General features: G+C 39.2%; 1 protein-coding gene across 2 annotated transcripts in view; it reads right to left on the minus strand.

The window, feature by feature from the left end:
* The window catches only part of LOC104763378 (callose synthase 1-like), a 12,277-nt gene extending 1,847 nt beyond the window's left edge, over window positions 1-10,430 (minus strand). Inside the window, exons 1-39 of one of the 2 annotated variants that reach the window (XM_010486759.2) lie at window positions 9,654-10,430; window positions 9,456-9,556; window positions 9,238-9,359; window positions 9,048-9,141; window positions 8,834-8,944; window positions 8,634-8,755; window positions 8,462-8,555; window positions 8,283-8,374; window positions 8,053-8,179; window positions 7,815-7,952; window positions 7,632-7,708; window positions 7,467-7,560; window positions 7,105-7,224; window positions 6,905-7,022; window positions 6,394-6,731; window positions 6,252-6,304; window positions 6,110-6,170; window positions 5,860-5,941; window positions 5,716-5,765; window positions 5,546-5,632; window positions 5,313-5,450; window positions 5,132-5,226; window positions 4,455-4,539; window positions 4,205-4,365; window positions 4,002-4,125; window positions 3,823-3,920; window positions 3,608-3,737; window positions 3,321-3,472; window positions 3,080-3,189; window positions 2,869-2,994; window positions 2,677-2,745; window positions 2,402-2,591; window positions 2,150-2,309; window positions 1,840-1,959; window positions 1,600-1,718; window positions 1,429-1,512; window positions 1,238-1,350; window positions 923-1,152; window positions 20-820 (exon numbers count right to left, since the gene is read on the minus strand). In XM_010486759.2, coding sequence (XP_010485061.1) covers window positions 20-820; window positions 923-1,152; window positions 1,238-1,350; window positions 1,429-1,512; window positions 1,600-1,718; window positions 1,840-1,959; window positions 2,150-2,309; window positions 2,402-2,591; window positions 2,677-2,745; window positions 2,869-2,994; window positions 3,080-3,189; window positions 3,321-3,472; window positions 3,608-3,737; window positions 3,823-3,920; window positions 4,002-4,125; window positions 4,205-4,365; window positions 4,455-4,539; window positions 5,132-5,226; window positions 5,313-5,450; window positions 5,546-5,632; window positions 5,716-5,765; window positions 5,860-5,941; window positions 6,110-6,170; window positions 6,252-6,304; window positions 6,394-6,731; window positions 6,905-7,022; window positions 7,105-7,224; window positions 7,467-7,560; window positions 7,632-7,708; window positions 7,815-7,952; window positions 8,053-8,179; window positions 8,283-8,374; window positions 8,462-8,555; window positions 8,634-8,755; window positions 8,834-8,944; window positions 9,048-9,141; window positions 9,238-9,359; window positions 9,456-9,556; window positions 9,654-9,840 — 5,373 coding nt within the window. In that variant the 5' untranslated portion in view covers window positions 9,841-10,430. Of the gene's footprint in view, window positions 1-19; window positions 821-922; window positions 1,153-1,237; window positions 1,351-1,428; window positions 1,513-1,599; window positions 1,719-1,839; window positions 1,960-2,149; window positions 2,310-2,401; window positions 2,592-2,676; window positions 2,746-2,868; window positions 2,995-3,079; window positions 3,190-3,320; window positions 3,473-3,607; window positions 3,738-3,822; window positions 3,921-4,001; window positions 4,126-4,204; window positions 4,366-4,454; window positions 4,540-5,131; window positions 5,227-5,312; window positions 5,451-5,545; window positions 5,633-5,715; window positions 5,766-5,859; window positions 5,942-6,109; window positions 6,171-6,251; window positions 6,305-6,393; window positions 6,732-6,904; window positions 7,023-7,104; window positions 7,225-7,466; window positions 7,561-7,631; window positions 7,709-7,814; window positions 7,953-8,052; window positions 8,180-8,282; window positions 8,375-8,461; window positions 8,556-8,633; window positions 8,756-8,833; window positions 8,945-9,047; window positions 9,142-9,237; window positions 9,360-9,455; window positions 9,557-9,653 lie in introns of those variants that run through there. The other variant, XM_019243300.1, reaches the window with a different exon arrangement.

A 10,503-nucleotide genomic window follows, 5' to 3' on the forward strand; every position in this document is an offset into this window, starting at 1 on the left:
AGTTATCAGCTTAGCTTACCCAAAAGCTTTGATTTTTCCCTTTAAAGGTACTGAGGTGATACACAAGTCCGTACTGAAAGATGAAGAAGCGGAAGGCCAAAAAGATTTCAAGGATGATACCACGGACCCCCGAGTGTCTAAGATGCTCTAATTCTTTCTCCCACCAAGACTCCCAACTCTTCTCAGGAGGGACACCGATCCCTCCTCGGTTATATATCCATTTGTTCCAGTCTGTCCAGTCGTCAACAATCTTTTGCCACTCGAAACCAGACGGGTTGAAAAGGAAAGGAGCAAAGAGCCATGTCACCACCATGAACCATATGGAAACAGTGATCAGAATATAAGTAACCACACCCCTATATGATTGACCAAATATCTGATACACTAGTAGAAGAATCATTAGCTCGATGCCCTTCACGAAGTGACTACGGGAATAGAATCTATAGTTCTCAGCAAACTTCGCGTGGAAGACCACAAACCCGCGTCCAGTTCCTCTGTATTCCGCGCCTCCATGAAACAGCGTCCTTCCGTAGTAATGTGTTTTTGTCCCGAGCTGAAACGTGAAAAAGACGGAAGCAAGTTGTAACTGCATCAACACAAACTCGATCAATGCGTTATGGAACCCCCTCTCAAGTCCAATCTCCATCATCATGGGCAAAGCCATCAAAAAACCAATCTGCACAAATGATTGAGAAGCAAGAGCTGCCTCAAGAGGCTTGTTGTTACGAAAAGCTCGTTGGTTGCTCAACCCTTCTTCAAGCCCACTAAGTACTAGATATAGCCGGCCGTAAAGAAACACATAAACCGTAAGCACGGTTAACTGTCAAAAACATAGACAATGGCTTCAGACTTGAGAAAGAAAAACAAATCTGCCATGTATCTATCTAGTGACCGAGAGATAAAAAGGGATATCTCAACCTACCATGGTACTGAAGTAGAACCCAATTGTGGTGAAATAACAAGACAGCATCCGGAAGAAATCAAATCGGTGTCCCAGTCTATACAGGTCGCGACTCAAAGTTTGCTCGCCGTTTCCATTAGCGATTTTTGCTTCAAACATTGAGATCTGGTTAAGACCCACATCTCTTCCTTTACCAACTTGTATATATTCATGATGAGTCACATTTCCTTCACGCAGAGTAGAATTAAAACCTGAAAGCAGTAGAGAAGTATGATAATTATATGAAGTAAGTAGATCATATGTGTGTCACCAGAGAAGAAGAGATCAAGCAAGTGCCTGCAAATATGTCTTCACTAAGATTGATGACTTTAGAAGCTTTGCAGATACCACCTCTGGTAAGGTGAAACAGCCGATCAAAGATATCTGGATGACCGTAATGGAATCGTACTCTGGAGCAGCAACAGAAAGAACACATTAATTTTGACAGTCACAGACTCAGAAGATTTCAGAACAGGGGAAAAGCTTACTTCAGGGGACTAGCTAGCACCCTTTGCCCAATCGTGACAAAGCTGTTCTCTTGATTTGACATAAACCATGCAAGAGACGACACACTTCACAAGAAACCACAAACGTAAGAGATCAATAAGTGCACTGAAACTTAAAATCTCGAAGACAGGAATAGAGTCATACTGTAGTACCTTCCAGTGAAAATATGCTCTCTAAGACCAAGAATCGTAGGACATCTTACGCCTCCATGCTTTTCAAGAAACTCTTGCAGCAAGTTTCTCATTTTGAAAGCTTCTTCCATGTAGTTATCCTATTTGTCAAATCTTTACAGGTTAAGAGTCTCCTAGGGTGATCATTCTTTTAATTAATCAGAAGCACAAATGAGTTTCATTAGCGACACATCCTAGACGAAAGAAAATTATCTAATGCACCTGGTTCATGTCTATTGTCTGCAACCCTTCTCCGCGTGTAAAAATGATAGCATGGTTTTGATTTTCTGGTTTTCCCTCTCCTAGTATAGCCGGTCCCGGGAGCTTGATCCGATAAATGAGCTGACAGAAAAGAAATATAAACTCAGACAGTCAGACTCCAGAAAATAGAACAGCAGCATCAATATCCTCTGACTTCAGTTCATAGGATTATCCTCTGACTTCAGTTCATAGGATTATCCTCGTCCTCATATTTTCGAAAAATAAGGAGCACCAAAATGTTAACCATTTAATTATTTTTCTCGTCTTATACCTGATCTAGTGTTTGAACACATTCAGAAGAATCCATTGGTTTGGTCTGTGGAGCAGCTTTCACAAGAGCAGAGTAATAAATTTTCTCCTCTGTGCCCTTATAACTTTCTTTATGTGTTTGCTCCACCTCATCTATATAGGCAACACGAATAGACGGATACCTGGCATAAGGAAATAGCAAGCTTAACTAATGAGGTTAAGAATTAATAACAAATCAAAGGAGGAGATCAAAGATGACAAATGAAGAAGTTACGTTGTCATAAGTCTCAATATGTCTTTAGCACGTTGGTCGCCAGATCTCTTATGAATACTGTACTGTTGGCAAGAAACCACAAAGGTGAACTTCATATCCGCAAGTGCTTGACATTGTGCCCAGAGTGACCCTCCGCTCTTTGATGCTTCTTCGCTGGTTGACTCAAGAGCCTTGTAGCCTTTCAATAGTTCTAAAAAAAAACGAAGGTAGTTTAAGGAATGCTTTCACACTTTCTAAGAATCAAAAGGAATCACAGCGAAGATTTCTTCAAGCACCTTCATCCTTTGCCATATCAAGGAAGGCCTGAAGTTCCAAAGCCTTTCGGTAATACATCATGCCTCGCACTAGTTGAAACAAGTTAGAAATCAGGCACAACAAGTTTATCAAAAGATAAATTCTTCAAGATAGAAAAATGAAGCAGATTTCATTCGATGAAAGATTAAGGGAGGAGGCTATAGTCTATATACCAGTTTTAGTCAGAGTTTGGCCTCTGTAAGATGCCCAGAGACGAAGCTCCTCTTCCAAATCCTCTCTTCCTCTTAGTTCTTCTTCGTTGCCACATTTAACTCGTTCCAAAAAGTTTGTCCATTCATCTGATGTAAGCCATGGACTCAGCTGACAGCTCAAACAAGATAACAGCACCATATGAAAAGTTTTAAACAGATTGAAAAGTGAAACCTGGGAAGATCTTCTGCAAGTAAAAAAGTATAGAGACTCCATCTTCATTTTGCTGTTCTAAGCCATATATGGAGAAAAGAACATCCTCTGAAAAGTATGGTGTCAGGACCCTATGCAAAAGCAAATTGGGGGATGCTAAGAGATGTGTCTGCAATGAAGCAACTTTCGCAATGGAAAATGCATCCATAGATGAAGGTGCAAAAGATGGCCATAAATTAATTTGAAAGTGACTGGAACCTACGAGAAGGAAAGCATGTTGCGGATCTTGGGTGCAGCAGGCATGTCCATGAATAGTGAATTTGAAAAGAAAGTAAGACGCCTTCGAGCTTCCAAGTTGGACGGAACATCCATAGCTGACTCCTTGACAGTAAGCAAAAGATGAAGCCTCTTAATCTGCAAAAGGACAAAAAACGGAGGACATCGGACAAACCACTTAGACTCCCCTCATGCCCAAAGAGATCAAATGCACTACTGTAGTGGAAACAAGAATGAGATAAACGGAATAATTATTTTAAAGAAGAGACTTGCTTTTTCTTTCCACGCTTCTGTTTGAGAGTAAACTGGGAATCGAAGTTGGCTGAAATATTTGCGCTGTTGATGAAGAGGAGTCATGAAGTCGTACTTGACATAAGCTCCATTGTTGGCAGTCTCTAGTAAGCTATGGAATGGAGATTCTAAATCAGAGTGCTTAAAACGAAAAATGATTGATCACCTCGAAGACTGCTCATACAAATGGTCCTTACCTTGGGACTTCTTCTTCCATGATATCTCTAGTCACCACTTCTAACATGTTCAGCAAGACAATTACAATTTGATCCTTGTCCTCCTCCCTGTTTTGCAGCTGTTGCAAGTAGCCCAACCACAGTTATTTTCATGCTAAGCTTGGCACAGATAGTGATCACTGTAATGCTACAGTATGTACCAAATATTCGATTAGCCGAACAAACTGGCCATACAGATCAGGAAGGGCACTCAGGTTCAGTTCTGTTAGCAGTGTTTCTTTCTCAATATGTACATCAATCTTGGAGAAAATGTCGTTTATGACCCTGTACAAGAACATATATAAGTTAGGAAAGGTTATGTAAGTCCTGAGTTGGAACAAAGGCATTGAATTTAAAAACTTACTGTCCTTCTCGTTCTCCAACAACTAAATAATTAATGAGATTCTTAAAAGAGGCATAGCACTCTCTAACTGCACAAGTCATGTAGCTGTCAACAGCCAATCTCTTTTTCAGTTCACGGTCTTTTCCGTTGCTGTCTTTAGCCATATCCAAAGCTATTGGGATCTATGACGTATAATCATGAATACACCAACATTTAGAATACAAAAACGGAAAATGTAACATCAGACGTAAGTCAAAAGATAAATCTTTACCTTACTAGCCAGTAGAAAAGGTGGCCACCGGATAAGATCCAAATCAGGGTCAGACCAATATGGCACAAGCAAAAGTTCCATTTCCCTGTACATTATCACAGAACTCTTATAGCCACATTTGCAATTACTTTTTCAAACGTGAATTGAAAGTAGAGTAGTTATAGGTTTTTGAACCAGGAAGCCAGAGAGGTGATTTCAGAGAGAGTAAAAGGCAGAGAAAGTAAGAGCGGCCAAGTGCTGATTTGGGTGAGACCAACATAAACACCAGGTACAGAAGAACTTGTCTGCATTTCAAGTTAGATAGTTGATGGGAGAGTGAGTTAGATTCCTGAAAAGACCAATCCGTTTAAGGTGAGTAGGACTTCCTCACTGTTCTTTTGAAACCAACGGTAATGTCATAAGACCCCAAATAAACTTTTAACTTCTAAGTACTACTCACCTTAAAATGATTAATATTTTCATAAATCTAACTCCCTTTCTCGTCAAATATATACCTTTGTAACACACGCAAGTTCATACTATAACTGGTGTTCATGTTCCTCACCTTCTATGGATGTCGGTCTCACTCAAATCAACACTGGGCAGTTGTTATCTCCTCTGCCTTTTACTCTCTTCTTTCTATCGAAGTTCATTTTCAGACGGGGATAAGAATGAAAAGATTCAAAGCCAAACCAAACCTATCACTAATCAAGTCCTCTTCTCGGAAACTACTGATTATTTTGTTCCACATCTGAGCAAACCGCGCCGCTTCCTTGTCTTTATTAGATGGAATCTGAATAGAAAAAGAGAACACAACCTTAGATAGAGCTATAAAAAACAAAAGGGTAGTGAAAATCACTTAACATAACAGAACCAGACCTGATCAAACTTGCGAGAGAAGGTCGCCCTAAATCCCTTTTTCTTTGTATCCTCGCTCTTATCATGTGGTACCAAGCAATCATTAAAGGCCCCTGGTATGGACTCAAATCTCGACCTCAACATTCCAAGTGTTCGGATCTGAAGTGAAAGAAAGTTCTTTTTAAGACACCATCTCTTGGAAACTAAAGAAGTGAGTGTATGCTTTTAAATGGACAACGAAGGCAACAATAAACCTCTCCAAGACGGCGGAAAGCTCCATTTAAACCTCCAACCAGAGTTGAAACTATAGCATACCATATTTGAGTGTCCATGAAATAAACCTGCATATAGAAGTTAGCATACAACAGAGGAAACCATAAGAACAAAAGAAGATATGGGAATGAACAAGTATGTGCAAACTCACGAGAATAACTGGCGACCAGAGCGCAATGACGACGCCTATATTACTCTTGGCTGCAGAAACCAAAGAAACAACGGCAGAGTTATTTCATAAAACATAAAACAGCATTATGCAATAAGCAAATCCTTATATTCTGTTATCCGTTACCATGAGGGAAAAACTCATGCCAGCTGTAGACGGATATATGGATTCGCATTATATCTTTGGTTGGACCAACAAGGGGCTTAATCTGCATCGAAGACGGAAAGCATGAAAAAGTTTACACTCATGGATGAATGACATTAGAATCTTAATGGCTGTTAGTAGAGAAGATCGCGTTTCCAACTTCCAAATAAAAGTTTCTTGCATATTGCTCATGCTAGACAACACAACACAACAATACGATAAAATGTGATACCTCAGCGTAATAACTGAATGCCAGCTTCGAAATCAGCAAAACGATCCAAAACATTGTGTACCTAGTAATCATTTGCGCATCATCATTAGTAGATGCGCAAAAAACAACCAACATTCCGACTTATAAGTTCTAGAGTCCTTACTTGAAAAGTGACAAGGCGCTCTCATGCATACCCCTTCCTATATACAGACGAGGCTGTATCACAAAGAATCATGATAAGACCACCTTTTTAGTTTAATATTACGGACTTAAATATTCAAAATAAAAACACATGAATAAATTACCTGAGACCACCACATCATCAGCATCATTATCTTAAAGTCAGACCTTTCAAGATAACGCCGAATGAATGGAAACAGAAAAAGCAACGCAGAAAGCATGTTTGGGGATAAGTAGATAAGAATAGCCACTATGAAAAGGGAAGGTGAATTATGGCTGTGTCCCCCAAACCAATTCTTTATGGTCTGAGAAAAACCAGAAGCATCTTTTCGACTGTATGCGTAAGTAACTGGCATGACCACAGCCCATACTGCAGCCGCACCAACCTTCAAGACGTATCTGAGTTTCACATAGAGTGACATGCTATGTCTTGCCTTCCAGCTGAGGGCTATGTCAAGGACAGCTGCAATATAGAAGTCCAACAATTAGAAAACTCGAAGTAAATTGTCATGAAACCAGAAGATTGCAAAGGTCAGACCAATAATTGGTAGGAATACATCATATTCCGAGAGGACACTAAAACAACTATTTCCCTCATAACAGAGGATCCTAAACAGAACTACTATGCATAATCACCTTGTGCAAGCTTTAGTATAGCTGCTGTAATGAAGACGCTCAAAACCTTTAGGAAGACATCACCCTGAAAGATGGCGCTCAACTCTCCGGATCCATTCCATGCAATAACAATCATTGCCTAGACAAAAAGTGATACATTAAACAACAACAAAAAAACACAAATTTGAAAGACAAACATACTAACTACAATATTTTGGTACCTGCAAACACAGGATATAAAAGCTCCACATTCTATCAAAACTTCTAAATATGTGCCAGAAGGAGCGTATCTCGACAAAATTGACTTTGCCCATCCACCGATCTCCACTACTTGATTTTATCTGTAGCATTTCCAGAATCAAAAAAATTGTAAGATACAAGAAACTGATGCAAATGAAGTAAAAAAAATGTACTGGTTGAAATAACTTTAAGACACGACGATCATTTTAAGCTGATACAGCAAGATTTATCATAACACTTAAGATTACAAGTGTAGAATCCATTGGACCAATCAATGCAAAGATTTGCTAGCATAAGCAGAAAATACATATACAACCCAATTTTTAGTCTCTATTACCCATACCTCACTTCTTTCAACTCGAAGTTCTTCAGCTGTTCGACAAAAGAAATCAGCATCGGCCCGCATAGGCCAGCCTAGACGAAAACATCGAATTGACCTGCATAGTTTCTGTAAGGATCGGATAGCGTGACATTTCAAAAAGGTTATAAGATTGTTATCTGCATTTACCAAAAATATTCATTCAAGTCATCATAGTTTCTCCACACAGAATGCTTTGACTTTCCTCCTCTACTTCTCTTTGCTTCCTGTAATGCACAAAGATCTAGATGAAAAAGAAAAAAAAAAAAGGTAGATTGAAGGAAAGCTTGAAAATTCAAGATGGCCACAACTAGAATAACTGAAGGGAGGAACCTTTGCTATCGTCTCATATATTGGAGTAACTACTTTCTGCAGGAAAGCTTCTTCGTCACCACCATAAGCTGGCTTTACATGCTCCCCTGTCATGGGACTAACACTACCAGCCAACATACCATACAACTCGAAAGCCATCTGAACACAGAACAGATACGGAAAATCATAATTAAACTTAAACAGCTATGAATATGTTCACAGATAACTAAAACTTTTACTAACTAAAGTGAATCCATACATGGTGATATATATAACAGAGGCATTCTGGCATGAATCTCAGGTTAGCAGCTTCTCCCCATATTAAAAGATAAAGTCCCATGTAGAGCAATTTACGTTGTTGTACCTCTTGTTGAATAGTCGGCAACCTTTCAAGTGCCAACAACAGGATAAGCAGACAGAACGTATGAGGCATATAATATGCAGCATATGTTTTCAAATCTATGAGACATTAAAACAAGGAACCCTCACCAAAGGCTGCTTTTCCGACCCAAATACTTGCACCACTTTTTGTAGTTTCTGAAAAGTTTCTTCATCACTATGGTCAAGGCACGATCATCCAACTAGAGCAAATATTGAACACAAACACTTAGTGCAAGTAAAACTGCCTAGTTAGAGAGCAAACAACGATATCATCACAAAATGCATACCTTTGGTTGTTGTTCAGGTCTTGGAAATTGTCGAATGTGGACATTAGCAAGTAACAAGATCAAGTGCTCTCTTTGATTCGAAACGTTGTCTTTTCTGCAGTTTAAAGGTTGAACAACATTCAGTACAGACTTAAACTTTAAGTCAAATAATTAAAACACGATATTCGCTAACATCACCTGAAAACCAAACATAGACTGAAGCCAGTCTAAAATGTCTTCATCAAGTTTCTTCTTGTGACCTGCTGCCCATGGTAAGCCCCTTGTGTTTCTAAGAGCGGCCACAGCAGCTTGTATCTGCAGAACAGTATTCAAACAGATCATGTGGACTGAAAGAAGCAGAAAAATATTAGGTAAGCTGAGAAGGTGGATAACCTCAGGCAATCTCATTATAGCTTGATTCTGACTATCAGGGTCGAGGGGAAGTATATTGTAAGGCACGTAAATCTGGGTTTTCTCTTCGACCTTATTGTGCGTTTCCAAAATCTACAGCAGATAAAAAAGAATGATCAGAAACAAATTTGATAATCCAGATCACAACAGTTTCAAGATGTTTTTCCAAAGCATTAACAAAGATCATCATCATCACCTCATCAGCCACTTCCACATCTTCTGTTTGATTAACAGCCTTCAAGACTTCAAAGAGAACGGCAGCGGTTTGATAGGCCTTTGTAAGTTGAGCACTAAGGTAAATATTGTAATATGAATGAATAACTCAATAAGAGCAAGTTATAAGGAAAACCGAAAAATTGGAGGAATCAATATCATCAAACACAAACCGGTCAGCTATATCAGCAGCATTAAGCAAAGCTTGGATGTATTTCTTGTAGTAGTGTTGATAGAAACTCTGCATTTCACGCGCATCACTCTTTTGCCTTCCTGCCAAAGTTGTTTCATTCTCCTGGAGAAGCAATCAGAAACATAAACTACAAGTGTTTAACATGTAACACCACAACATGTTACAGCAGAATCATACAATTTGTTGAAATCCATTTACCCTTTCTAATCGTTGAAGAAGTGCGGTCTTAAACTGTCTCACACCACGTCCACCTGAAGTTGGATCAAGCCTATGTGCCTTCTCAAACGCGTAAAACCGACCTGGTAGCATCATCATCATCATCATCATCCACAATTTTCAAAAAGCTCATTTAAGATGATCAATCAGAATCAAGTTTCGAAAGTTGGTTAAACTCACAAAGGTAAGCAACACGTGGATTACTAGCTTCAACTTCATTAGCCACACGAAGAATGGGAGCAATCTCCACTAAAGATGATGGAACCACTTCACTATCAAGCATAGCCTCTCCTAGACTACCAACAGTCTGAGTCCGCAGAATCCGCCTCTGTGGCGGAGGCGGATCAGGTTCCCTTCTTTGAGACATCTTCTAAATCACTTCAGAAGAATCAATCTGAGCTACCAAAGTAAACCATTTAGTCAAACAAAGAAAGAGAGAAGACAAGAAGAAGGGTCCAATTTTTAAGTATAGTAATTGAGAAGCTAATTCTGATTCATCCTCACAAAAAGGAAAAAGAAAATATCACTGTAGGCGCAATGAACGGGAAAAAAGCTGTTTCCTTTTTTTTTTATAAAGAAACATAGAAAAGATCCAACCGCGAAACCCAGTAGTAAAGTAGCCGACGATGTAAAGCGCAAAACAGATACTTTAACAATCCAATTCAACAAATCCATAGCTAAATTACAAGATACTTGTGGTCCTAGAGAAACATAAAAAGGATTCAACTTTCCAAGGTTAAAACGAACACGATTGAGAAAGCTCCAACTTTGTTTTTGTTTTTTTGACAAGGATTGAGAAAAAGCTCCAATTACAAGACCTAGAAGACGAAGCATCCAGTCTCTCACTCAAATAGGGGAAGCGAAACGCATAATCAGGAAAAGACATCCAATTTCATTATCTCGGAGTTGAAGAAAACGAAACCCATAATCAAAAAAAAAAAAAGAGACCAGAGAGAGATCTAAAGCATCACCTGACGACAAACAGAGGAAGAGAGAGAGAGAGAGAGAGAGAGAGAGAGAAGCAGAGGAA

Source organism: Camelina sativa, chromosome 3, assembly GCF_000633955.1.
Source record: "Camelina sativa cultivar DH55 chromosome 3, Cs, whole genome shotgun sequence".
Classification (NCBI taxonomy): Eukaryota; Viridiplantae; Streptophyta; class Magnoliopsida; order Brassicales; family Brassicaceae; genus Camelina; species Camelina sativa.